This window comes from Rhinopithecus roxellana, chromosome 20, assembly GCF_007565055.1.
Source record: "Rhinopithecus roxellana isolate Shanxi Qingling chromosome 20, ASM756505v1, whole genome shotgun sequence".
In the NCBI taxonomy this organism is placed as follows: domain Eukaryota; kingdom Metazoa; phylum Chordata; class Mammalia; order Primates; family Cercopithecidae; genus Rhinopithecus; species Rhinopithecus roxellana.
The window spans coordinates 65,774,316-65,801,403 of NC_044568.1; the positions used below are offsets into that span (position 1 = coordinate 65,774,316).

Consider the following 27,088-nt stretch of genomic DNA (forward strand, 5'->3'; position numbering starts at 1 on the left):
CTAACAGTGACTTAGGCAAAAAGAAATTTTATTCTTTCACAGAAATCTGACGGAGGCAGGCTGAGTTCACGCAGGAGTTCAGTAACATCAGGGATCGGGCTCTTTTTGTTCTTCTTAGCATGTTGATGTTTTACCTGATGCTGGGCACCTCATGGGCCTAAGATGGCTGTTGTAGCTCCATGCATCATGATTAAACCAGAGGCAGGAAGTGTACGATGGAAGAGGACAGAGGTGATGGCCTCCTCCTCTCGTTTTGTCTTATTCCTGGAGTAACTCCCTCCTTTTATCGGCAGGAACACAAGCAGTGCCCAGCAGCCTTCCCTCTCTCCTGTATAAGCCAGAAGCAAGCCTCATGGCACCTCTCCCTGCAGAAAAGGGGTGGAATGGAACCCCTGGCAAAGGGGGATGGACTTGCAGTGACAGTGCTGCTCTGAACAGGACTGGGCTTCTGCTGGCGAGGAGGTCAGCGGCTGCTAGGCAGATCACAAGCTGCCTCGACCATGGTTCTCCAGCTCTGTGCCTACCCTCTCCTTCTAACAAATCTGTTTCAATAACCACCATGAGGTTTAAAGAGGGACAGAAACTTGCCCACGGTTGCACCAGGCGCCCCAGAAAAGTAAGAATTCCTCACAAAGTTATTAAAACAGGCAAATCCCTTAAGGGTGACATTTCTTTCTAACAATGCTGACATCTCTTTTAGTTTTGAGCCTTAGTAATACAATTTTCTGCCTCAGGAAGAGGCAGCAGCTTCTGGGAAAAACCTGCTCCTGCTAAGGGTGGCTCATGCATTGTTTTACCTGAATAGAGTGGTGGAGAGTGAAGGTTAAAATTCTCACTTTTCATATTCAATTTTATAATATAAAAAATAATTAAATGGGCCAGGCGCGGTGGCTCATGCCTGTAATCCCAGCACTTGGGAGGCTAAGGCGGGCAGATCACGAGGTCAGGAGATCATGACCATCCTGGCTAACACAGTGAAACCCCATCTCTATTAAAAATACAAAAAATTAGCCAGGCGTGGTGGCGGGCGCCTATATTCCCAGCTACTCAGGAGGCTGAGGCAGGAGAATGGTGTGAACCCAGGAGGCAGAGCTTGCAGTAAGCCAAGATCGCGGCACTGCACTCCAGCCTGGGCAACTCCATCTCAAAAAAAAAAAAAAAAAAAAAAAAAAGAGCCAACCAGGACAATGTTTAAAAGTCAGACCAAAAAGGCTCCAAAATAAAACAAACTTGTCTGCTCAATTATTTATTTGAAGAGAAACTACAGTAATACAGACTGGAGACGGGAAAGCATGAGGGATGTACGAGTGGAGGGATGGGCAAAGGGGTGTGTGTGTGTGAGTGTGAGAGTGTGTGTGCAGGCATGCAGCCAGCTAGGGTAGAAAATAAGTACTTTTGCTTCTATGGGAAGTGACTTTCCAGTTCACTTGTGTATCAAATGAACATGATTAAATCAAATTGTACTAGCCAATGTTTTGGAGGATTCTGTATTAAAGGAATAAAGAAAAACATTAGAAAGAGAAGTTACAAAAATCACCATGGGGAAAATGAACACCAATGACTTGGCTGCTCTGAGGCTTGCAGGGAGTAGACAGGCATCCCAGGTCATCAGAGAACCAGCGGGGTCTTTTCCTCAGGGGCCAGGTTTTCTACATGCAAGTATAACCTCTTCTCGTCTGGGACACAGCTGGATTCAGTTACTGTGTCAAGATATGCCTTTTTCTTCATCTTTGACAGCAGTTGATGTACTAAATGTCTTGATAGAGAAGATCGTATTTGGGAATATTCTTGGGATCAATAGGACTTTGGACAATAAGCTTCCCCCTCATTGCTCCTCGATAGATCACTTCAATCAAATCTAGGAAGTCTTGTTTGGTTTTGAAGCTTCCCACAAACTTAGTGTGATCTGGAGATCTAGACACCATAGAAGAGAAACAACTGCTCTAAGAACTTTGAATAATCACTTGCTGAAGACTTTCAGGATAAACAAAATGAACAACAGCTTTGTTATTTTCTTCTTGTCAACGAGACTTCAGACATAAAGCCCAACATTTTTTTCAATCATTTTTTTCCATTTAGTAAGTGACTAAACCCAGTGCTGGGGGCCACTAGCATGAAAGCTCTGTCACGTGAAAAGCTTCAGCTTCAAACCTATCGTCATCACAAAATCTATTTTTATCACTTCTCGTATCACCAAGTGTTGGAGTGCACACTGTTTCTGCGTTTGCTGTTGTTTTTGCCTGGGCACCGTGCAAAGCCCATTCAATACTCACGGCCTTTAAGTTCTAGTCACTTACACTTTTGAGTGGTAGGTATCAAAAATTATTTTTTTTAGAAAAGTATCTCAAACATCAGGTAGGCTACTATACAAATTTCAAAGAAAGAAACAAAATCACCCATGAGGCCAGAGGTCACTTTTCAGTGTATATCCTTCCAATTGTGTGTGTGTGTGTGTGTGTGTGTGTGTGTGTATGTGCAGATACATACTTCTTTTTTCCCAACATTGGAAATTATGTCATACAAATTATTCAGTAATATGCTTTTTTCTAGCTAACATGTATTTCTTTCAGTTGTTAAATCTGCATCTACCACATCATATTAAATTCCTGGAAGTGTAATTACTGGGTTAAAAAGTTTAAACACTTTAAAGTATTTGATACATAATGTTGAACTGGCCCCCTTAAAAGGTTGTCCCAAATTAATACTTACATCAACTGTGTTCCAGTAGAATAAACAGCTTTAAAATAGTTTGTGTTTGTTGTTGTTGTTATTGTTGTTGTTTTGAGATGGAGTCTTGCTCTGTCACCAGGCTGCAGTGTAGTGCTGCAATCTCTGCTCACTGCAATTTCCACCTCCCAGGCTCAAGTGAATCTCCTGCCTCAGCCTCCTGAATAGGTGGGATTACAAGCGCCCACCATCATGCCCGCCTAATTTTTTTTTTTCTTTTGAGACGGAGTCTCACTCTGTTGCCCAGGCTGCAGGGCAGTGGTGCGATCTCGGCTCACTGCAAGCTCCACCTCCTGGGTTCACGCCATTCTCCTGCCTCAACCTCCAGAGTAGCTGGAACTACAGGCACCTGCAACCATGCCCAGCTAATTTTTTGTATATTTAGTAGAGACAGCGTTTCACTGTGTTAGCCAGGATGGTCTCGATCTCCTGACCTCGTGATCTGCCTGCCTTGGCCTCCCAAAGTACTGGGATTACATGTGTAAGCCACCGTGCCCAGCCACGCTTGGCCACACCCGGCTAATTTTTGTATTTTTAGTAGAGATGGGGTTTCACCATGCTGGCCAGTTGGTTTTGAACTCCTGACCTCAAATGATCCGCCTGCCTCGGCCTCCCAAAGTGCTGGTATTACAGGCGTGAGCCACTGTGCCCAGCCTAAAGCACTTTAAAACAGATAATATTTCACACACTTTCAAATAAAGACAAAAAGGGTACACAGATCTAGATAAGTGGACACCTCAACCACAGTAGAAATGGTCAGGATCATGGATGCATCCAATCATCAATATTAAGTATTGAGATGGTAACTGGATGGAGTGGAAGGCATTAAATAAGACTTCATGTTACTTATTCTTGACAGGCTTTGCTGAAGAATGACTTAAAATTCTCTGAATGGTGAAAAGCAGGAAACTTTGCAAGAGAGAAGCACATCTTAGTTTGCTGGAAGGAATGCTTCTTTTATAAATGCCACTTATCAGTCCAAAAGTTTAAGAACAACTACGTATTTTGTTTCAAATGAAATTCCTGGGAAAATTTTAAGAGTTCTTTATTTAGTTAACATAGCTATTTTATATTTTATAGACTTATGGATGGTAGTGCTTCGCAAACTGTACTATTTCTTCATACTTAAGTTGGAAATTAAAATTTGACAAACCATGTGTATGCACCATATTTTTAATTAAAAAAATAAATAAAATTTGACAATCATACCTGAAATACTGTCATTTTGTAGCAAGGCTTTGCATAAAAAATTAGACAGTGCATCAATTGAGGAAACACTACTGATATAAGACTCACAGAGTCAACATCACATGCAAATAGGCAAGCCACTGAAACTGCTTACCAAAGGAAACTTACAAGGTTGCAATAACTTCAGATCAACTGCACTTACCCATAATCCACTTTCATATGCTGCCCATTGAAGAAAAAGATAGTAGACGGAATATAACTGATGTCAAAATACTGTGTATAAACTGGAGTTTGGTCCACATCTACCAGGTATATAGCAGCCATTTTACTTAAGTCAGAAGAGGTCTTAGAAAGCTGCAAATGAGAGAGACAAAGGTTACAATATGAGAGGCAGCTAATGTTTCTTCTGTGAAACTTGTTACTACAACAGAGTATTTTGTTTGAAAAAACTCCTGGGCCAACAATGCAGCCCTTGTGGCTCCCACATTAGACACAAGGTAACCCCATCCTCCAGAGTCTCATTCACTGCAGACCTGCAGACGGGGTTAGGAAGGAACCTTGGGAAACTGTATGAGGTTAAGAGGGTGACAGCATGGGAGTATTCTTGTTTATTCATTGCAGAGAGAGACCTAACCCAGAACTAAGACCTGTTCCGGCCATTTCTACTGCTGCCACCCTATGTAAGAGCTAAGCGTAGAAATCCTTGGGGAAAACTGTGAATCTATTTCTTCCTTTAATTTCCTTCTTTGAATGTTTTTATAAAAGTAACCCATGCTCATTTAAAACAACACAACTTAGAAATATGTAATATGGATACTGAAATTCCCTAATGTCTCCTTCCTCCCAATCCTCCCAGAAATGAAAATCACGATAATTAGTAACAGACACTTACATGACATTACTATGTGGTGACTGTCCTAAGTGCTTAACATTTGTTAATTCATTTAATATTACAACATTCTTAAAAGGTATATGCTATTAGAGTCCCCATTTTATAGACAGGGAAACTGAGGCACAGGGAGGTAAAGTAATTTGCCCCAGGTCATACAGCTCCTAAGCAGTAGGGCTGGGATTTGAACTTTGGCAGTGTGGCTTCAGTGTCTACATTACCGACCTCTGTGGTATTTCCTCCTCCCTATGGCTGAGGGTAGAATCCTCTGATCTTTTTTTCCCCAGGGCTAACACATCACACCCTCACAGTAACCACGGAAATGTGGATTTGTACACTCAGCTCTTACACGGGATGGCAGCAGTAGAAATGGTGGTAAGAGGTCTTAAGTTTTGGGTTAGGTCTCTCTGCATCAGGCACATACTGGAGGCAGCACACGAGAAAAGATTATTTGCAGCTACAGAAAACTGAGTTCAAATCTCAGCTCTGCAATATAGTGAATCTGTGCCTGTGGGAAGTTACTTGACCTCTCTGGCATTTTTTCTCCCACTGGGATATGGGGCTACTATTATCTTACTATTGCAAGCACTGAAAAGATAGTGTTCACAGATGCTTGTTAATAGTTTTCTGCTCTTCCATTGCCTTGTTGGTGAAACAGCATTGACAGCTTTTAGCGGGTAAGGACATCCAAGACAGATTAAGCACACACATATTTGGGGGTTTGGCTTACGGCAGGCACACAATCAGCATTTAGTGAACTAACAAATGACCAGCCATATACCCAGCCCTGACTACTCCCTCTCATGTACTATTCAGATGCTGAAGTAAGAATATAGATTATTAATAAAAACCACTTAGACAGTCACTTACAATATCATCTAGCTGCAGACAGACAGGATCTTCATCTCTTCCAAACCTGAGAACCAACACCTTCTCAGCAGTACTTTTTATCGCCTGGTCTACTTCCTTTTTGCTAGTCAGCTTGGGCAGTAGGAAGCTCATCCTGAGATAACCCACAAGTGAATCCTGTCACTCCTGAAATAAAGGTGCAATGTTTAAAGATAGTTTAGATTAACTGTGTGAGCCCTCATTGAAAAAAATTAATTCACAGAGTAGCTAATGCATTCACATGGTATAAAAGAAACATCATAGAAAGGTAATATCATGGAGTTTCCCTCTCCTTGTCCCTGCTCCTTGTGCCCTGTTTTCATTGCTCCCTCCCCGGGGCCAGATAACTGCGTTCATTAGTTTCTCATGTATCTTTCAGAGTTTTGTTATGCATTCACAAAAAAATACAAATATGTGTTACTATATTTTTTCCCTCCCTCTCTCTCCCCCTAAAAGATAGCCTATTGTATCAGTGTTTCAGCAAGAAAGGGATGACACTCTCAACTTTGGTAATTTGAAAGCAGTTTAATTAAGGCAGTTGTAGAAAAACAACAGGGTAAAGTGTACTACTTTGGGGCTAGTAACAGCGGGATGCTGTACCCATCCCTAGGACATAGGAGGAAGGAGCCATGGGAGGAAGCAGTTATAAGAATTGTGTGGCAAAAATAGGTGAGTGGAGAGGACAGTGTATAGGAGGGCGGCCTGCTGTTAAGTGTTGCAGCCACTGTCCTCCCTCCCTCGGACCTTTGCTTGTGAAACCACTGGCTGACTCCAACTGGAACCAGAGGGCAGGGGCCTGTTGAGGCAGGCAAACCTCCCCGCCCCAGAGCAGTCTAGAGGAGGATGAAGAATGGTTGTGGAGGGACCAATGGCTGATGTTCAGTGTACACACTTTATCTACTCTTCTGCACTTTTCATTATTTCAAACCTAACCTGTGAAGATTGTCCCATATCTCTATATAGAAAACATCCATATTCTTTGTCATGGCAGCATATTATTTCTTGCATGTGTTGTTACACATTTTAAACAGTCCTTTATTGTGTACATTGTATTATTACAAATCCTGGCTTAAAGATTCTAGGTGCACCTCATTACATGACAAACACATCAGTTAGGAGTGTGTGTGAAAACTACAATTCCATAAACAAATCATAAAATGCTGAGGTACAAGGGGCCTAATTCAACCCCATCATTTTACAAACTAGCTTGCTTACAGTTGCACTTCCTGTTACAATGACAAAGACTAGAATACAGGCCACCAACCTTCTAGTCCAAAAGAAGAGGTACAAATGGACAGTAAATACATTTGAAAAGTTAAGCTTTACTAGTAAATTAAAAGGTATGTTTACAAAGTCACTGAATTGGCGAAAATTAAACAAGACGGTGGCACACAATAATGGCAAGAGTATGAATGTAGGGACAGACACAGGGAGTCCCTGCAGGAATGCAGGCACAAAATCTTTCTGGAAAGAAAGGGGACATACTCTTTGACCAATAACTCCACTGCTTTCCTCTCTACCTCTCTTTTTCTGAGACGGGGTCTCGCTATGTTGCCCAGGCTGGTCTCAACTTCCCAGGCTCAAGCAATCCTCCCGCCTCAGCCTCCCGAGTAGCTGGAACCTCAGGCGCGCGCCACAACTGCAGAAACACCAAAAAAAGAAAAAAACTTTGAACTCACTTTTGTACAAAACCTTACTACAACGTATTCCACAAAAACAACTGGAAATAAATATCCCCAAACACCATCAGTGGTCACCTCTGCGTATGAAGGCATGGGTGATTTTTATTTACAGCGGGGCGCGCATCGCTGTTTTCCAAAATATCCGATATACGTATTTAAAGTCACCTGTGTTACGCTGCTCCTGGCCCACACGCGCTAGGGACCGTAGCACTTACCTTACTCGTCCACGCCGCCTCCCTCCCTTCCACTTTGTGACTGTCGGCAACCCCTTCTCGGAAGAGCCTGGACGCGGACCGCTCCTTTCATCAGCCCCAAGCCGGGCCGAGCCCTAAGGCCAAGTCACCCAGGACCTGTTGCCTAGCAACCCTCGTGGCCCCGCTAGCGGGAAGGAAACCGAATAGAAAACGCACAAGCACAGAAAACAAACTCCCGGTCGTCGGTCGGCCCCCGCTCAACAGCCCAATAAACAGAAGAGCTTCTAGTCACCGCCCACCTTGCTCGGCTCTGACCGGAAGCTAGGCGTCACCTCCGCCAGTGTTAAAGATGTCGACCTTTTTCCCCTCCTTTTCCTGCCCCCAGACTAGAGGCGGGATGTCGTCTTTTAGACTAAGAGTGATTGGTCACAAGGAGACTCGGAAGTGTCTCTGATCAGAGCCCCAGAGGAGGCCTTGAGAGCCTGTTCGCGTTCCATTCCTCACTTGGATCCAGGAATCGGCGTGTTCCAGACTGCTCTCTATGGTAGCTTTGGGCGGATAGAGGGGGCCGCGCAAGGTATTAAGGGACAATAATGGCCGCTTTCAAGGTGTGGATTTTGGCTCCTTGAGCCTGTCTAAGCGAGGGGTGGCAGCGCCGGCGCCCCAGAATCCGGGACAGAAGGGTCCCAAGAGTCGCGCTTGGTGAGGTGAGAGTCCCTTCTTCCTTCCTGGCCTGCCCTTCTATAATCATGGCGGCTCCAGGCGGCAGATATTGGTTCCCTGCTTAGGTCCGGGCCCCAGTTTGGGGAGTTCCCTGTCACCCACCTTGCCTTACTCACCTCGGGGATGCTGCACCCGTCCTGCCCGCCTTGGCCTTCCTCTTTGCTCTGGTCAAATCCTGCTGCCTGGAGCGGCCTCCCTGAGATCCAGGAATGCTGCCTGGAGTGGCCTTGCTCCCTCTCCCAGGCCTCCGCTGTAACCCACCCCAGACTGTCTCCGAGCCCGAGTAGGGCTCCTTGTGTCTTCCTCTGCTCTCTCACAGTGTTATTTATACCAGGCAATCTGGTGGGCGATCTCTTCTACTGGAACGTCAGCTTCAGGTGGGCGGGGATTTTTTTCTTGTTCTCTTCTCTGTTGCTGTCGCCGAGAACAGCAATTGGCTCAGGGACGCCCTCAGTGAGTAATTGTTGAATGCGTGAATCTAGGTTCTTTCTTCCCTGGCTTTCTCGTACCCCTTGTAGTTTCTTTGCCATTAATTATTCTCAAGAGTCTTGCTCTTTAGCTCTTATTTGTTCTTCTCAGCAGCTAGTTAAGTCCTGTCTGGCTCCCTCCTTGTCCTGTGTTGCTGGAATCTTCCTTTGCTGTCTCCAGAAATGTTTGGGTTCCTGTTCTCCTTTAATAAGTTTAATTCATTTTTAAATTTATCAAACGCTTATTTTGCTAGACATTGAGGTACAGCAGTCAACGACACATCCAGTGTTCTCTCACCTGTGTAGAATGGCAGTCCAGGATACATTTCCTGGTTTGGACAACTATTGAGCAGAGCCTGTGTATCTTTACTTTCTTGTGTGGATTTCCTCGTATGCATACAGACGTCACCAATATGCAGCTTTCTTTTTTCTGTTCTGCCTGATGGCATTTTCAAAATGTAACTCTTTTTTCTGCATTAATACTGTGTGTCCAGTCTGTTTGGCAATACTCTATAGAGCTGTGCATTTAATTAGAGTTTGGTAAAACATTCTGGATTCTGGTGGCACCTCCTTTGCTTTGCTAACTTGTTGGAATGAGAGGAATTATGCAAGCACCCACAACTGGTATATGTTCATGAGTGGCAGATGTGTAGTGAGAGGTAAAGAGAAGCTTGTTCCAACTTGAGTGCCAGAAGTCTTGTAGCCGCTTAAATACTTCTCAGTAACACCTTTTCCTAACCTAGTATTTCTCATAAATATTTTTGGTAAACGTAGATTGTTATTAAACTGATTTTGGCTGCTATGAGTAAATTGTTTTCTGTAAAACGCAGCTAGGCTAAGAAAAGCCACTAAAGTATGGAGAACATGGATGGTAGCCTTCTGCCCCATCTCTGTGCTGCTGTACCTGTTGTTTAAAGAGAGGAAGAGGTAGAACTCACGTAAAGAATGGGTGAGGGACCAACAGTATATAGGAGGATAGCAAATAATATAATGTAGCAGTTACATTTATGTTAACTCTTATGGTTACATAAAGAGCTACTCTTTATGGTTTCATATACACTTTTTGTTTGATTCTCACAATAGCTTCATGGATTAGATAAAGTAAAAATTATTTCCATTTAATAGATATGAAATTATGGTTAAACAAAGATTATTTACTTACCATCATACAGGTAGAAAGTGTCAAGAGCCTGGTTTCTAATTGAGGTTTCTGACTCCAATTTAGTGGTATTTTCCCTACACCCCTGTTACAGATGACATCAGGCTCTAGAAAGTATCCCTTAGTGAGGCCTTTTATTGCCTCTTGGATCCTTGTGGGGGGTGGGGAGGAATGTATGGGGGGGGTGTGTGTGTGTATCTATTTTGGTGTTTGTTGGGGGTTGGAATAGGAAGATCTTTGGAGATTGTCAGTGACTTGATGGAAAAGTCTTGGAGAGAGGCAGCAAAAGTAGTCCTGGTCTTAGGGGGAGATGGGAAAGGTTAATCACCTAAATATAACCATAACTGCATTTATTCTGCGATATGGTAGAGCTGAGCCTTTTCCAGTACCAAAGATTTGCCTTCCTTCCAGAGAAATCCCAGATCCTGTGATGGGGGACACCAGTGAGGATGCCTCGATCCATCGATTGGAAGGCACTGATCTGGACTCTCAGGTTGGTGGTCTTATTTGCAAGACCAAAAGTGCGGCCAGCGAGCAGCATGTCTTCAAGGCCCCTGCTCCCCGCCCTTCATTACTGGGACTGGACTTGCTGGCTTCCCTGAAACGGAGGGAGCGAGAGGAGAAGGACGATGGGGAGGACAAGAAGAAGTCCAAAATCTCTTCCTACAAGGACTGGGAAGAGAGTAAGGATGACCAGAAGGATGCCGAGGAAGAGGGCGGTGACCAGGCTGGCCGAAATATCCGGAAAGACAGGTAAAGGCCTTAGGATGGGTTAGCCCATAGGGAAGCAAATGGAGGCTGGAAAATAACAGGTCATGTTTATCTCTCAGTTTTCCTGTTGGAGATTTAGAGCTTTATGATTTTATTTTGACTCTGTAATATTGAAGGTAGGTAGGAATTTGTGGGGAAAAACAAAGGTGACTAAAGACTAGATGGTAGAGGTTACAAATGCCTTGGGTTGTTGCCATATGTAAACCTGCTGTCCCAGGGAGAGAAAGTGGAAAAGGAGAGATCACTTGTTTGGACAGCCAAAGGTTTTAGGGCAGAGTTTTTCTCCTATAGAGGGGCCCTTACCAGTTGCTCTCCCTGTTTCAGACATTATCGATCTGCTCGGGTAGAAACTCCATCCCATCCAGGGGGTGTGAGCGAAGAGTTTTGGGAACGCAGTCGGCAGAGAGAGCGGGAGCGGCGCGAACATGGTGTCTATGCCTCATCCAAAGAAGAAAAGGATTGGAAGAAGGAGAAATCGCGGGATCGAGACTATGACCGCAAGAGGGACAGAGGTAAACTGTCCAGCACATTTCCTGTTGTCCATTAGCATTTGAATAAACATGTCAGCCTTTTTCTTGTTGCAGGAGTCTTTGCAACACCCATTAATTAGGGAGTCCTGTTTGCATGATGTCCGCCTGAGTAGTTTTGACCCTGTTGGGATTGGGAATAGCAGTTTACATAGCTGCTCTCCTTGAGTGTGTGGTCTTTGTTTTATTATGATAAAGGAGATAATGGGTAAATATGTACAAGAGACCAGTGTTTCTAATAGTATTGGTGATAGAGAAAGGACAGTGCTATGGAACAAAGCTAGACAAAAAAAAAATCCAATGCAGTTCTTGCTCAGTATTAAGTTTTATAGCTGACAGAATTGTAACCATTAAAAAAAAAGATTTATTGTAAACTTGTACTATTATTTTTTGAATTTTTGCTGGAAAATAACTGTTACTGTGGGGTTGAAACTTTCTAGGCAGTAACTATTTTTCCCCCTTGGGAGAATGGGCATAGGTGAGTTTCAGGAGTCTATGGATCACATTCAAGCAGTGCAGGTTGCACCTGTGAGTGAGTGGGCAGCCTGTGTCCTTTCTCTAGGGTGAAGATGGGTGTACCTTAGGATGGGGTGCATGTTTTTAAGCTTTGTGTGACTCTTCATAGATGACCGGGATAGAAGTAGGCACAGCAGCAGATCGGAGCGAGATGGAGGGTCAGAGCGTAGCAGCAGAAGAAATGAGCCTGAGAGCCCACGACATCGACCTAAAGGTAGACTCACTGTTTTGATGGCTTGTGAGGATTCCAGTGTATAAAAGGCAGAGTGAGTGACTCTTGTCTTCAGTGAGATTGCTGAGGCATTAAGTCAGAATTCCCGATTCCACCATGAACATCTTGGGATAGTTGGTTCTGAGTCAGGTGGGCACGGCTTTGCACTTGGGGTGGATATGGTTCCTGTAAGGTTAGAGGCTGGTTTGCTGAATGGCCAGTTTTCCAAATGGCAGGAAAGAATAGGGAGCTGGAGGTAGAAGGGTTTATTAAAAAGAACTATTTATATCCCAGAGGGGTGTATTTGTAGAGATAAAGTAAATATCCCTTAAAATGTTGTCATAAACACAGAATGAAAACTGGACCATTGGCCAGGTGCAGTGGCTCATACCTGCAATCCCAGCACTTTGGGAGGCTGAGGCACGCAGATCACTTGAGGTCAGGAGTTCGAGACCAGCCTGGCCAACGTGGTGAAACCCCGTCCCTACTAAAAGTACAAAAATTAGCCTGGGGTGGTGGCAGGCACCTATAATCCCAGCTATTCGGGAGGCTGAGGCAGGAGAATCACTTGAACCGGGAGGCGGATGTTGCAGTGAGCCAAGATCACACCACTGCACTCCAGCCTGGGTGACAGAGCGAGACTTCATCAAAAAAAAAAAAAACAAAAAAAAAACAAAAAGAAAAATATATCCTGGACCACTAAAAATTGAGATATCTTTAAAAACTGTCAAAACCGATCTTACCCCTTATAGATACATACAAGGTTTAGAAATAGTAAAAGAAGTAAATTTGGGGAATTGACTTTTGGCAACTGGTTCTAGAGCCATGTCGTGGTTAAGTGAGATGTTTCCTGTGGATGTGTCTTCTGTGGCCCCAGATGCAGCCACCCCTTCAAGGTCTACCTGGGAGGAAGAGGACAGTGGCTATGGCTCCTCAAGGCGCTCCCAGTGGGAATCGCCCTCCCCGACGCCTTCCTATCGGGATTCTGAGCGGAGCCATCGGCTGTCCACTCGAGATCGAGACAGGTGATGTTCCGGGCAGAGCAGCCCAGTTTCGCTGGGTGGCGGTAAGGAGCCTCGGCGGGGAGAGCAGATGGCGGCCAGTAGGACGTGGCTTAGCTCAGTGACAGTTTTGTGATGCTGGTGCTGCTGTTCCCAGGTCTGTGAGGGGCAAGTACTCGGATGACACGCCTCTGCCAACTCCCTCCTACAAATACAATGAGTGGGCCGATGACAGAAGACACTTGGGGTCCACCCCACGTCTGTCCAGGGGTCGAGGTGAGGCCTGGGGGCAGGAGCGGAAGAGCAGGCTTGCTCACCCTCGCGAGGATGAGCAGGGGCTGCCCTTCTGGAGCTGCCTGGCCCTGCAGATCTTTCCAGGGCCGCTGGGGATAGGCCAGGGCATGGACTGACCTGCTCCCTGTGCTCCTCCAGGAAGGCGCGAGGAAGGCGAAGAAGGAATTTCATTTGACACGGAGGAGGAGCGGCAGCAGTGGGAGGATGACCAGAGGGTAAAACTTTATACTTCTGAGGGGCTGATTGAGGCTGGTGGCCGTCTGTAAATGGGTGACCCTCTAGCAGGACTGGGCTTTGATGAGGGTGCACCTGAGCCCTGTTCAGCCCCAATGTCCTGGAGTCTCTTTGCAGAGACATAGGCGGCAGGTGAACCCTGTCACTCACTGCAGTAGGCTGACCTAACTTTTCTGTTATATGTTGGTGCCACCATGTGGTAACTCTAAGAAGTGCTGTTGTGATGGGCTGCCCTCCAGTCCTGTGTAGTCTCCCACTGTGGTTCTCCTCCAGACAGCATGTGGCTGCAGGGTGGCCTCTCCAGCACCCCCACAAGGGTAGCTCCACTGCAGTAGTGACTTCCTACCACACGTCTCCTCCTCTGTTGGCCATGTCTCATGCATAAACTTGATGTGTCCCTCACTCCCTTGCTTCACCTCCTGCCCTGCAGCAAGCCGATCGGGATTGGTACATGATGGACGAGGGCTATGATGAGTTCCACAACCCACTGGCCTACTCCTCTGAGGACTATGTGAGGAGGCGGGAGCAGCACCTGCATAAACAGAAGCAGAAGCGCATTTCAGCTCAGCGGAGACAGATCAATGAGGTGAGGCAGCCTGCAGAAGTTGGAGCAGATTCAGATCTGGAGGTAGAGCACGTGGGGAAGCAGCAGGTTATGCCCAAGTGAGGGCAGCACAGCTTGTCCCCTGATTGCCGAGAGGACCAGATCCTCTGGAGGTGGAAGAGGAGTGGGTGATGAGCCTTTTAGTAGCTTAAGGGAAGCCCTGGCTCATACTTCTCTCTTTTGCAGTACTTCCTTGAGGGGAGGTGCTGTTGATGGGAACAGGTGCGTTGGGACCTGCCTCTGTGGTCTGTGTTCTTTGTGTCTCTGATGTGGCCTAGGGGTGCTTACCATTCATGTGTCCATCTAGAGGTTCTGATTTAGATGAAAGGTGCTGCTTCTTGGAACAAAGTCCTGCAGGTGATTTGGGATCAGTTCCTCTTCTGTCTTTGGAGCTGTGGGTAGAGGCCTGTGACATCTTTGCAGCCACCAGTGGCCTTCTGTCAGGACTTGATGTGTGGACACCTCGTAACCTTTCAGGACGACTTTTGGGGTGGAAATTTGAGTATGGCTCCCATTGTGTCCTCACAGGATAACGAGCGCTGGGAGACAAACCGCATGCTCACCAGTGGGGTGGTCCATCGGCTGGAGGTGGACGAGGATTTTGAAGAGGACAATGCAGCCAAGGTGCATCTGATGGTGCACAATCTGGTGCCTCCCTTTCTGGATGGGCGCATTGTCTTCACCAAGCAGGTGAGGCTCCTCTGTGGCCAGGGAGAAGACAGCTCAGAGAGACCTGATATGGGCCAGGTGCAGTGACTCATGCCTGTCATCCCGGCACTTCGGGAGGCTGAGGTGGGTGGATCATTGGTGACCAGGAGTTCAAGACCAGCCTGGGCAATATAGTGAAACCCGTCTCAAAAGTACAAAAATTAGCTGGGCGCGGTGGCAGGCACCTGTAGTTTCAGCTACTTGGGAGGCTGAGGCTGGAGAATTGCTTGAACCTGGGAGGCAGAAGCTGCAGTGAGCAGAGATCACACCACTGCACTCCAAGAAAGAGAAGGGAAAAATAGTCCTGTACCATGAGAGTATGGCAGTGCCTTTCACAGGTAGGGCTCTTGCTGATTTTGATGGGCATTGCTCTTTCTACCCACTGCTGCAGCCGGAGCCGGTGATCCCAGTGAAGGACGCCACTTCTGACCTGGCCATCATTGCTCGGAAAGGCAGCCAAACAGTGCGGAAGCACAGGGAGCAGAAGGAGCGCAAGAAGGTTGGTTTCTTGTCACCGGGGCCGGGAAGTCTATGCGTATTTTTTTCTTTTTTTTTTCTTTTCAAAAGTCTTATTAGGCCCACAGATAGAAGGTAGGAGTCCCCTCTATCAAGTCCTTAGTCATGACAGCTGCGGGGCCTGGTGTTGGGAGAGCTGGAGGCTTGAGGCTTGGAATGCATGGCTCAGTACCACCAGCGCCCTGGAGGAGTTTATCACCTGCATGGTGAAGCCTGCTGCCCCGGGATTGATTTTCCATTGCCCACAGTCATGTGACAGGATGGAGCAGACGGACCTTTTTCCTTTTCAGGCTCAGCACAAACACTGGGAACTGGCTGGGACCAAACTGGGAGATATAATGGGTGTCAAGAAGGAGGAAGAACCAGATAAAGCTGTGACGGAGGATGGGAAGGTGGACTACAGGTGGGCAGCCTTTGCCAGCAGCAGAGCAGCCTTGTTCCAAAGATGAGGGTCCCGTGCAAGCAGTCGCGGCAGAACTCATCGACTTTGTGGCTCCTGAGTGGGAGACTCTTAGGATGCCTGTCTGCGTCTTCCACTCTCTCTGGTCCCTTCCTCCTGGTCTCTTCACTGTCTTCCACTTTTCCTAGATGTGATTCCTGCTGCCCCACTGCTTCCTCTGATACTGGTGTTGTGAGAGAAAGGAGGCCCAGGGAGGTTAAGTAACTTGTCTGAGGTCACCCAGCTCGTCAGTGAGGGAGTCGGGATCAGACCCAGGCCATCCCACATCAGAGCCACTCTGCTGAAGTGCATCCCAGGAGTTCAGCGTGGGCTGCTGGGTTTTAGTCCCTTAGATTTCAGTTCACTATAAGAACTGCTTTTAAAAGAGGTTCCAAAATAGAAAGGGTTATCTTATTGGCCAGTGACTTCTCTGTTCATAGAGGCATCTAAGCAGATGCTGAGTTGGGATTCCTGCGTTGGGCAAATAGGTGGCTGGACTCATCTGTCCCTCAAGATCCTCATTCTTCTAATGCCCTCATGTTCTACTGAGCAGTCATCCGAATTAATATTTCTCTCTACTCCTGTGTGAGATGTCCAGATGAGAAGTTGATACTATTGATCAGCTCTTATTCATCTCTAGTTAACTTTATTCCTTAGGTATTAGCTATTGGGTGACCAGGAGGGACTGGGTGAAATTAGAAATAGGAAGCTCAACAGAGCATGGGGCGGCAGATCAGACAGGAAGTCTCTGGGGAAGGGGTTGGGGAGGAGTCTGTGGACAGTTTGGAGCACTGAACTGGTGTCTTTTTGCCAGGCAGCTTTGAGAAAGTGACAGTGCTCTGTGTCTCGGGTGTGTTCACATATCAGACATTGAGAGCTTTCAGTAGAGGTTGCAGGTTACTGTTGAGTGGGGCTGTTTTCACAATTGTTTGAAAACGAAGCCATGCAGACTGTGCTTTCCTGCTGTCCTGCCAAGAGGAGGGAGGAAGTTGGACCCATGTCATGTGCTCTGCACCCTTACCTCCTCCCAAGGCCTGTGTGGCTATTTTAGCCCTTTAGGTGCTGTGCTGAAATTGCCTGAGGGTATTTTCTAAAAGTTTGTGACCTGGGGATTGATTTCCACTCCTCTTCTGCTCACTCTGTTTTGGTTAGAGGGTTTGCTAGCGTGGTAATCTGTAACTCCTCCGATCCATGTTCAGCTCTGTTGGACCCTGTGGTGTTGAGTGTGTTGTGGATGATGGATTCTCACATAGCAGTTTCAGTCCTGAGGCCGATGAGAGCCATCTCAGATTCCCTGGCTGCTTTGGTGTCTCAGACTCTTGCCGAAGTCCTCATTCCTGAGCGTAGGAAGGAGGGCAGTAACCCAATCAGGAAGGACAGCATGGGGCACCATACAGGGTCTTTAGGCTGCTATGTGTTCCTAGGACAGAGCAGAAGTTTGCAGATCACATGAAGAAAAAGAGTGAAGCCAGCAGTGAATTTGCAAAGAAGAAGTCCATCCTGGAGCAGAGGCAGTACCTGCCCATCTTTGCAGTGCAGCAGGAGCTGCTCACTATTATCAGGTAACTTCACCTGGGGCCCAAGAATCTAGTGTCAAATCAGGGGTGCCCTTGGTCTCCCATGTTTACCCAGGAGCTCTTTTTCTTTTGTGCATTGCACCCAATGGAGAAGGGAAATAATTTTTTCCTCTGACCTCATGCCTGGGGTACACTGCACAAAGTAACGGGATGGCACCATTTTGTTTTAGCTCACCTGTTTAAACCTCACTGTATTCCAGACGTTTCTGGTGGTATCTCAGTAAAAGGCTGTTTTCCCAGTGAATTCTCCCTTCTAAACTGGCATGCTCCCTGGATAGCTAGTCACGGGGATAGGAGGTAGCGGAGTCTTCTCGAAGGCTGGGCATTGGCCTTCCACTTTGGTTGATAAGTCCTTTGCCTGCTTGTCCTTGTAGAGACAACAGCATCGTGATCGTGGTTGGGGAGACAGGGAGTGGTAAGACCACTCAGCTGACACAGTACCTGCATGAAGATGGTTACACAGACTATGGGATGATTGGGTGTACCCAGCCCCGGCGTGTAGCTGCCATGTCAGTGGCCAAGAGAGTCAGTGAAGAGATGGGGGGCAACCTTGGTGAGGAGGTGAGTGGGCGTGGAGGCTGAGTCATGTGGTTATTCCCTGGTAGCTTCCACCCATTTGTGCCAAAGTGATCTGCTAAGACCTGGACCCCAGTACGGGGTGTACTGGTGGTGAGCTGGTGGCCAGGGCGTCTGAGCCATCTTTCTGACCTCCAGGTGGGCTATGCCATCCGCTTTGAAGACTGCACTTCAGAGAACACCTTGATCAAATACATGACTGATGGGATCCTGCTCCGAGAGTCCCTCCGGGAAGCCGACCTGGATCACTACAGCGCCATCATCATGGATGAGGCCCACGAGCGCTCCCTCAACACTGACGTGCTCTTCGGGCTGCTCCGGGAGGTGAGGGCTGTGTGGTTTGGTCTCTGTGCGCATGGGGTGTTGACCAGTGCACCACCAGTAGCTAGTGGGGTGCTCCAGGTGGGCTGAGGGGTTCTCTGGCAGGCCAGAGTTTCCTGAAGCCTCTGGTTGCAGAGTTCATATTCGGGTTGTCGTTTATGCTGTTCTTGCTCTGCTGAGGGTGACTCGGGGTTTTCTGGGCAGTGGCTCCATTGCTTCAGTCTTCAGGATTGGTAAGAATCGAATAGGTCTGTTTGTCAGCTTTGGCTTCTGTTTCCTCGGGGGTGGTGCCGATGGGACTAGGGGGCAGGAGCCAAGGGTCCCCACCATGGGGGCTTCTTAGCTGCCTCTTCTCTCAGGTGGTGGCTCGGCGCTCAGACCTGAAGCTCATCGTCACATCAGCCACGATGGATGCAGAGAAGTTTGCTGCCTTTTTTGGGAATGTCCCCATCTTCCACATCCCTGGCCGTACCTTCCCTGTTGACATTCTCTTCAGCAAGGTATTGAGGCCACTATGTTACGAACTGACCCTTCCGTGCCATGCACTTCTCTGATGAGAAGCCGGCTGGGGGTGGAGGGTGGGTAGGGGACTGGGTTGGAGAAGATTTCTTAGGGACCATGGGGCAAATGGGGCAGCCTGCAGCTCTGGGGCTCAGGGGGGACCAAGGACTCTGCTCTGGGTGAGGTTTTGTTTCATTGTTTCTTTGGGGCTGAAGTACAGGGCCCAGGGAGGCGCTGTGCCTTCTTGTAGAGGCCTCGCAGTCAGGCCCATCTGGAGGTGGCCCTTAAAGTCCATGGCTGCAGCCCAGAGCAGTGCCTGGGCCACAGGGCTCCCAGGGGATGCCTGGCCTGCGCTTCTAGTATCTCCCTCTGACTGTGTCCACACTGCTGTTGCAGACCCCACAGGAGGATTACGTGGAGGCTGCAGTGAAGCAGTCCTTGCAGGTACACCTGTCGGGGGCCCCTGGGGACATCCTTATCTTCATGCCTGGCCAGGAGGACATTGAGGTGCGTGCCTTGGTCACAACTGTGATGAGTGGGTGTGTCCTGCATATGAGAGATGAGGGTTCCAGTGTCTCACAGCTTCTCCCTGGGTTCTCAGGTGACCTCAGACCAGATTGTGGAGCATCTGGAGGAACTGGAGAATGCACCTGCCCTAGCCGTGCTGCCCATCTACTCTCAGCTGCCTTCTGACCTCCAGGCCAAAATCTTCCAGAAGGTGTGACAGCAGGAATGTCCAGGAATGGCTCCTGGAGTTCTCTAAAGAGGAAGCGAGAGGGGATGTGACTGTCCTGGCAGGGGGTGGGCTAGGAGGTGGGCTTTTCCCCCTCGTGGAGCCTTTCCTGTCTCAAGGGACTCATTTTTCCCTCCCTGTACGTCCTGCTCTAGGCTCCAGATGGCGTTCGGAAGTGCATTGTTGCCACCAACATTGCCGAGACGTCTCTGACTGTTGATGGCATCATGTTTGTTATCGATTCTGGTTATTGCAAATTAAAGGTAAGAGAAGACATGGGAGTAAGGGCTTGGGTCTTCACTGGAAGCTAACTGAGCTGCGGGATGGGAAGCCAGGGCCTTGCTCTGGCCCTGGGATGTGGGGAGCGCGTGGAAGTGGTGGTGGTGGTAGGAGGCTCACATTGACTCACTGTGCTTGGTTCGTTTAACTCGTCTACCTCGATGAGGTAGATAATTTAACAGTAGAGCTCACAGAGCTGGTGTTTGTGGGGAAGACTTCTCAGGTGTTCATGAGAATATTTCTAGAGGCTCCTAGCTCTTCCTCTGCCATGTGTAGCATCCAGGGCTTGCCTTTGTCTCAGGCCCACCTCCACTTTCCCTTCACTCTGTCCTTTGTCAGCTCTTTGCCATCCCCTCCTAGGTCTTCAACCCCAGGATTGGCATGGATGCTCTGCAGATCTATCCCATTAGCCAGGCCAATGCCAACCAGCGGTCAGGGCGAGCCGGCAGGACGGGCCCAGGTCAGTGTTTCAGGTAGGAGCCCTGTGCTAGCCTGCTTTCCGGGGCAGCGCCGGGGTTGCTGAGCATGGAACCTGGGTGGGGGTGGGCAGGATGCTAGCCCTAGAGTTGGTCCCCAAGGCTGGAAGCTGCTGGCAGGGCTGCCACTTGTTAGTCCTTTCATCCTATGCTACTGAGGAAGGAAGGAGTGGCTTTCCAGGGAGCTCTGAGGTCTGAGGCCAACTTACATGGATGTAGGCAGACATGCAGGTAATTACAGCCTGCCTCCTTTCAGAGGGTAGGTCTGGACAAAAGATGCCATTGGTTCTTTATTTCTATTGTTCTCTTTCCCTGTTTTCTTTTCTTTCTTTTCCAGTTAGAGACAGAGTCTTGCTCTATCACCCAGGCTGAAGTGTGGTGGTACAATCACGGCTCACTGCAGCCTTGATCTCTTGTACTCAAGTGAGCTTCCCACCTCAGCCTCCCAAATGGCTGAGATTGCAGGCAGGCACCACCACACCTGGCTAATTTTTTTCATATTTTGTAGAGATGGGGTCTTGCTATATTGCCCAGGCTGGTATTGTGAACTTCTGGCTTAAAGCAATTCTCCTGTCTTGGCCTCCCAAAGTGTTGGCATTAGAAGCGTGAACCACTGTGCCTGGCTCTCTGTGCCGCTTCTTTGTTCCAATTTAAAAAAAAAAGTGTATTCACTATAGAGCATTAGTGACTATAGAAAAATATAAAGAAAATAAAACCCAGCCACGATTCCAGTCCCAGGCCCATTGGTTCCAGAAATGAAACAGATGGCTGGGCGCGGGGGCTCATGCCTGTAATCCTAGCACTTTGGGAGGTTGAGGCGGGCAGATCACAAGGTCAGGAGTTCAAGACCAGCCTGGCCAATATGGTGAAACCCCATCTCTACTAAAAATACAAAAATCAGCTGGGCATGGTGGTGGGTGCCTGTAATCCCAGCTACACGGGAGGCTGAGGCAGGAGAATCGCTTGAACCTGGGAGGCAGAGGTTGGGCGATAGAGCGAGACTTCGTCTAAAAAAAACGAGAAATGAAACAGGTAAGAGGCCCCAGAAGGAATTGGAAGGTTGGAGTTTTGAATAGGTGGAAGTCAGTGAGTCACTGAAGTAGGGGGATGGGGAGAAGAAATGAGAATGTCCTCCCTCCCTGTGGGTTTCATCTGTACTGGCTTGCTGTGGGGTTTCCTTGTGGTGAGAAGATGGGGTCTTCTCCCTGGCAGGCTCTACACCCAGAGCGCCTACAAGAATGAGCTCCTGACCACCACAGTGCCCGAGATCCAGAGGACCAACCTGGCCAACGTGGTGCTGCTGCTCAAGTCCCTTGGGGTGCAGGACCTGCTGCAGTTCCACTTCATGGACCCGCCCCCGGAGGACAACATGCTCAACTCTATGTATCAGCTCTGGATCCTCGGGGCCCTGGACAACACAGGTGAAGTGGTCCCGGGAGCCTCATGGGTGCTGGCGCTTGACTTCCCTCTTCCCTCTACTGTCCCATCAAATATCTGGGTTTGCTCATCTCTCCTAGGTGGTCTGACCTCTACCGGGCGGTTGATGGTGGAGTTCCCGCTGGACCCTGCCCTGTCCAAGATGCTCATCGTGTCCTGTGACATGGGCTGCAGTTCCGAGATCTTGCTCATCGTCTCCATGCTCTCCGTCCCGGCCATCTTCTACAGGCCCAAGGTGGGGCAGCGGCTGGCTCTCCTCTCTCCCCAGAGGGCTCGAGGAAGCGTTGGAAAGGGGAATGGCTTCTCTCTGTATAACTGAAATGGAACAGAGGGCGGAATCAAAGTTTCTGAAGAATGATTTTGCTGTTCTCGGTTAAGCAGGTTGGGGTAGGGGAAAGGAAGGGCTGGGCCAGTGGTTCTCAGGGAATGCTTTGGAAATTTGCAAGAGCATTTTTTATCTTCTGGTATGGTTGCTCTTAAGCCCTCATGTTTTAGAATAGACCTTTTTAAAAATTATTTTTGTTTTTCTCAAATTGTCAGGGCAACCTATTGACATGTTTGAAGTTCTATGTGTGGGTAGGTGGTAGTGTTAGAACCTCTGGGATGTGCTCAGTGGGCTTGGACCCCCCTGTACTTAGAGTGAAGGTTCTTTATCCCTTCCTAGGGTCGAGAGGAGGAGAGTGATCAAATCCGGGAGAAGTTCGCTGTCCCCGAGAGCGATCATTTGACCTACCTGAATGTCTACCTGCAGTGGAAGAACAATAATTACTCTACCATCTGGTGTAACGATCATTTCATCCATGCTAAGGCCATGCGGAAGGTAGGGGTGGTGGATGAGCAGGATATTGGGATGAGGGGAGGGTCGGGAGGGAAGAAGGTCCCTCCTGGCATCTCGGTGTCCTGCCCTAGGTCCGGGAGGTGCGAGCTCAACTCAAGGACATCATGGTGCAGCAGCGGATGAGCCTGGCCTCATGTGGCACTGACTGGGACATCGTCAGGAAGTGCATCTGTGCTGCCTATTTCCACCAAGCAGCCAAGCTCAAGGTGAGCCCAGGAGCCCAGTGGGCCCCTCCCGGCCTGATACCTGTATGAGGGCAAAGTTCATCCTTTCTCCTGGTGCGGTTCTGCAGAGCTGGGCTTCCCCCAAAGGCTGTGTCAAGACAGCGTTAAGGGATGGGGTAGCTGCCCAAATGGGTGGTGTTTTCCTGACACGGCTGCCTGTTGTGTCTCCTCCCTAGGGAATCGGGGAGTACGTGAACATCCGCACAGGGATGCCCTGCCACTTGCACCCCACCAGCTCCCTTTTTGGAATGGGCTACACCCCGGATTACATAGTGTATCACGAGTTGGTCATGACCACCAAGGTGAGTCTTTTCCGAGGCACTTGCATAACGCAGGCCCCCTGTCTGGCCAGGCTTTGAAACCCTTCACTGCCTTCTGGCATGAGCTTTTAGCCTGCGAGCCTTAAGGCCACATGCGTTGCTTTGCGGGGTGTGTGAGGTTAGTTTTCATTTGGGGACTTGGGGAGGCTCTGCACAGGGTTGACCTCTAGACTGCAGTGACCTCAGCTGTGTGGGCAGGATCGTTCCCTACTTGCTGCTTGGGATGAGCAACCCCTCTTGGTGTCATCAGTAGGATTTTCAGAGGGGTTGGGCCTTTTCTCTTAGATACTAGGGGGCATTTTCTCAGGTGTGGAGGAGTTTGGATGGGAGTATCTGGGGTTTTTCCCTTCCTTTTTTCAGCCTTGCAGGGTCAGGGATTGGCCCCTTCCCATGTGGCTCCTAATTATGGAACCACTCTGGGGGGGACATTGACCCTCCTGTGACCCTCGCCTCCCTGCCCTTCTGCCCACAGGAGTACATGCAGTGCGTGACCGCTGTGGACGGGGAGTGGCTGGCAGAGCTGGGCCCCATGTTCTATAGCGTGAAACAGGCGGGCAAGTCACGGCAGGTGAGGTTCTGTGCTCTCCGCAGGGGTGCTGTTTGCTTGTGGGGTCGATGTTCCTTCCACTTGGTATTGAAGACTTGTGATCATCCAACCCACTTACTTCTCTCTGCAAACATAAAGGCTGCGATCTAGCAGGCTGGTCTGTGATTCCCCACCACCCACTCCAGTTGTTTGGTAGGCTGAGCCTTTAAAAACAAAACCAAAAAACTCATTATTGAAAAGTCCAAATATTCATAAAATTGGGAAACACAGTACAACAGGCCACCATGAATTCAATGCCGTGACTCTATAATTGTCAACATTTGTTCAGTTTCACTATTCCTACCCCCATCCACACACATCCATTTTTTTTCTGGAATATTTTAAAGCTTATCTCATATATCATATTATTCATCCATAAATACTTGAGTATGTGTCTCTGACTAAAAGGACTTAAAATTTTAAATATAACATCTGCGCCATTATCACTCATAAAGAAATGAATACTGAATGTCACCTAAGTCTCCAGTCTGCATTCGGATTTCTCCATTTGTCTCAAAGATAACTTCTTACGATCGATTTGCTTGAATTAGGATCCACACATTGCAACTGCTTATGTGTGTTAACTGTTTCATTCTAGAACAGGCTCCACCCCACGCTTTTTCCATGACATTGATGTATTGGAGCCGCCAGGTCGTTTGTCCTGTCAGATAGTCCGTATGATGTATTTGCCTCATTGCTTGCTCACAGTGGTGTCAACCTGTGCCTGTGTTTCGTGCACTTGCTGTAAGCTGGTGATGAGTCCAGTTGCTCGATTAGATCCTGGCTCAGCTGTGTGTGGCAGGGATGCCTGCATGTGGCGCTCTGAACCTCCTCTTAGATGCCTTCAGGAGGTGTGTGAGGTCTGGTGCCCTCACCTTTGCTGTTGGGAGGATGGATGGGGGGCCACAGTGGTGGCAGCCTGCCCCTTCCCTGATAGGTTTCCACTGCTCCTCCATCTCCTTGAGGTTTTAGTGTCTGTTGATGGCCGTCACCTAGATCCATATTTAGGGTTGCAAAATGGTGCTGGGCTTTGGCTTACCCCTTTCGTAGCATCATTCTCCCAACACCAGGCTCCCCTGCATCTTATGCCTGTCCATTCCAGCCAGCAGGTAACATCTTCCCTGTTTTTCTGTACTTCCTGGCATAGTTGTGAACTTGATTTTTCAAAAAAGAAGGAAATGTAAGTACTTACTGGACTGAGGGATGACTGAGTTAGGACTGATTGTCCTGTGTTTTGAGTCAGTCTTGAGTCAATGAAAAAAGCAGGCCTCAGCTGTAGAAGAGAAGGCGGCTTTGGTACTGGGGCAGGCAGCCATGTGGAGCACTGGCCTGGTGGTTGCAGTGCCTGTTTTTTTGCAGGGACTTGGGTGCTGACAAAGCGTCCTTCCTTAGTGGTCCCCAGTAGGCTCAGCCAGGTCTGTCCCTCTTCAATAGGAGAACCGTCGTCGGGCCAAAGAGGAAGCCTCTGCCATGGAGGAGGAGATGGCGCTGGCCGAGGAACAGCTGCGAGCACGGCGGCAGGAGCAGGAGAAGCGCAGCCCCCTGGGCAGTGTCAGGTGAGCTCCAGCCTTGGGACTCTGGCTGGGGTGGCACCCATCCCAGGAGGCTGCCAGAGACCAGACCCTGATGCAGGGTCAGGATTTATGGGAAGGTACATGTGTGAAGGCGAACTGGTGACAGAAGTTGCTTGTGCATTGGGTGGTCACTTGGACATGTGGGAGGAGTTCCCCACAGTTTTAAAGGGGCGACTGTACGCCTGCAACTCCCAGTCATCGGCAGGGATTCAGGGCCTGAGGTGGCCTGGAGTAGCAGGGTGGGTCTCACAGCTTTACTCACAAGCAAGAGGGTTGGAAACCACAGTGCAGTGGGGAGAAGTGCGCCTTGGGCTTCCGTGTCTGTGCTGTTCCCTGGAGTTAGGCCAAACTTGACAGGTCGCAGGCACAGTCCTCCGTGAGACCACCCTCACTTCAGATACCAGCTGCAGGTGTGGACACCATCCTCACTTCCAGCCAACCCTCTACAAATTTGGTGACCCCTATGGACCCCTGCAGGTTCAATATTTGCTAGAATGACTTCCAGAACTCTGGAGAGTGCTGTACTTACCATATAGATTTATTATACCAAAAAGGTACAAATTAGAAGCAGCCAAAGGGAGAGATGCATAGAGCAAGGTCTGGGAGGGTCTCAAATGTGAAGCCTCGTTTGTCCTCAGGAACACGTCCCCACATGGCACACTGATGCATGACAGTATGACAGGTTATCGCCAGCCAGGAAGCTCACCTGAACTTCAGTGTCCGGAGTTCTTATCATCGGGGTTCGGTTCCGGTACTTAGGCATGAATGACTGAATCATTGTCACGTGGTAGAGCTCAGCCTCGAGCCCCCTCTCCTCTCCAGAGGTGAGGCTGATAGCACGTGGCTTAGAGCACCAGTGCTAACCCCATGCCGAGAGACCAGCCTGCCTTGTGTCATCTTGTTGGATAAACTCAAGGGGCTCACCAAGAGTCACTTCATTAGCATAATCTCTCAGAAGAGGGCTGAGGGCCCCCCATGAATAGCAGACACTCCAGTCACTTGGGAAATTCCAAGGGTTTAGAGTTGCCTCCCAGGCATTGGGGACAAAGGCAGGCTGCTGCGCAGTTGGAGTGGCGGCAGTGAGGTGGGGGGAAGCTGCTTTTGTAGCTCCCCTAGGGGCTGTGGGAGGAGTTGTTAAAATCTGATCTAAAGCATTTCGGAATGAGTGAGCTTCCTTGATTACATCCCCAGTCGAACACGGGGGCGGCAGGGGAGTGGGAATGTGCCGGGGAGGAGATCCCTCGGCCCCAGAGCTCCCCACCACGGGTTAGGAACAGTAAGTCCTGGGGCTCTGCATCCTCCTGCCCTCCCTGCTGGGGGTGAGGGCACGGTGTTTCCTGATCCCTCCTGCTGTGTCTCCAGATCTACGAAGATCTACACTCCAGGCCGGAAAGAGCAAGGGGAGCCTATGACCCCTCGCCGCACGCCAGCCCGCTTTGGTCTGTGAGCTGAGGCTGTCCCCAGAGAGGATGGCAGCAGGTATTGGGTCCTGAGCCCTCTGGCAGGAGCCCTGAGGCTGCGGACAAAGCCCTTTCATCTGAGCACTTTCATCTGCGCACATCACGGCCCCCTAGGGCAGTTCCTGCTGGACTAGACTCTGTGGCAGAGGAGGTGGAGTTCTTCCATGCAGGAGTGTGGCATGGCAGGAGCCAGGCTGCAGAGCATCCGAGATGCTGCCGGGAGGTGGCTGGACCCATTGCATCCAAATAAACTGACCCAGGACACTTGGCGTATGTGTGACTTGGTTGTGGCTGTGTCTTTTTTAATCCTTGTGTAAAGCAGCAAAAAAGACCTAAAAGGAATTGTAATTTGGTTATAATTCAGGATTTGGAAATAAATTTATTATTTGTAAAACATGACTGCATGTCTGAGTTTTTCCTTCACCCCCTTAAATCATGTAGTAAAAGT

At 48.7% G+C, this 27,088-nt stretch overlaps 2 protein-coding genes across 9 annotated transcripts; one reads left to right on the plus strand and one right to left on the minus strand.

The window, feature by feature from the left end:
- Window positions 1–8,628, minus strand: TXNL4B (thioredoxin like 4B). 7 transcript variants are annotated; one of them, XM_030924386.1, is made up of 5 exons: window positions 7,590–7,875; window positions 7,178–7,331; window positions 5,675–5,839; window positions 4,118–4,269; window positions 1–365 (listed from the first exon to the last, which is right to left on the minus strand). In XM_030924386.1, exons 3-5 carry the CDS (start codon window positions 5,804–5,806, stop codon window positions 284–286), a joined length of 366 nt encoding a protein of 121 aa, XP_030780246.1. In that variant the 5' UTR covers window positions 5,807–5,839; window positions 7,178–7,331; window positions 7,590–7,875; the 3' UTR covers window positions 1–283. The 7 variants fall into 7 exon arrangements, with proteins under 7 accessions (XP_030780246.1, XP_030780244.1, XP_010352376.1 ...); XM_030924384.1 differs by lacking the exon at window positions 7,590–7,875 and adding an exon at window positions 8,408–8,625 and having other exon boundaries at window positions 12–1,914; XM_010354074.2 differs by having other exon boundaries at window positions 12–1,914; window positions 7,590–7,866.
- On the plus strand, window positions 7,785–27,039 carry DHX38 (DEAH-box helicase 38). Of its 2 annotated transcripts, none has more exons than XM_010354078.2 (27): window positions 7,785–8,275; window positions 10,329–10,670; window positions 11,013–11,200; window positions 11,841–11,945; window positions 12,820–12,967; window positions 13,101–13,219; window positions 13,376–13,452; window positions 13,902–14,057; window positions 14,604–14,765; window positions 15,175–15,282; window positions 15,590–15,702; window positions 17,163–17,300; window positions 17,690–17,876; window positions 18,030–18,215; window positions 18,572–18,712; window positions 19,110–19,220; window positions 19,315–19,431; window positions 19,602–19,709; window positions 20,086–20,198; window positions 21,414–21,622; window positions 21,719–21,873; window positions 22,303–22,458; window positions 22,548–22,682; window positions 22,877–23,002; window positions 23,493–23,588; window positions 25,041–25,162; window positions 26,543–27,039. In XM_010354078.2, the coding sequence occupies exons 2-27, from the start codon at window positions 10,348–10,350 to the stop codon at window positions 26,625–26,627; spliced, it is 3,684 nt and encodes a 1,227-aa protein (XP_010352380.1). In that variant the 5' UTR covers window positions 7,785–8,275; window positions 10,329–10,347; the 3' UTR covers window positions 26,628–27,039. The 2 variants fall into 2 exon arrangements, with proteins under 2 accessions (XP_010352380.1, XP_030780243.1); XM_030924383.1 differs by having other exon boundaries at window positions 7,836–8,112.
- Window positions 27,040–27,088: the final 49 nt, after the last annotated feature.

Coding starts and splice junctions, on each gene's coding strand:
- TXNL4B (XM_010354075.2), bottom strand. CDS start 5,806: ATGAGCTTCCTACTGCCCAAGCTGACTAGCAAAAAGGAAGTAGACCAG. Junction 4,270..5,674: donor GTCTGCAGCTAGATGATATT/GTAAGTGACTGT, acceptor TCTCATTTGCAG/CTTTCTAAGACCTCTTCTGA. Junction 1,915..4,117: donor CATATGAAAGTGGATTATGG/GTAAGTGCAGTT, acceptor TATGGTGTCTAG/ATCTCCAGATCACACTAAGT.
- DHX38 (XM_010354078.2), top strand. CDS start 10,348: ATGGGGGACACCAGTGAGGATGCCTCGATCCATCGATTGGAAGGCACT. Junction 12,968..13,100: donor TCCACTCGAGATCGAGACAG/GTGATGTTCCGG, acceptor TGCTGTTCCCAG/GTCTGTGAGGGGCAAGTACT. Junction 18,713..19,109: donor TTGACATTCTCTTCAGCAAG/GTATTGAGGCCA, acceptor CTGCTGTTGCAG/ACCCCACAGGAGGATTACGT.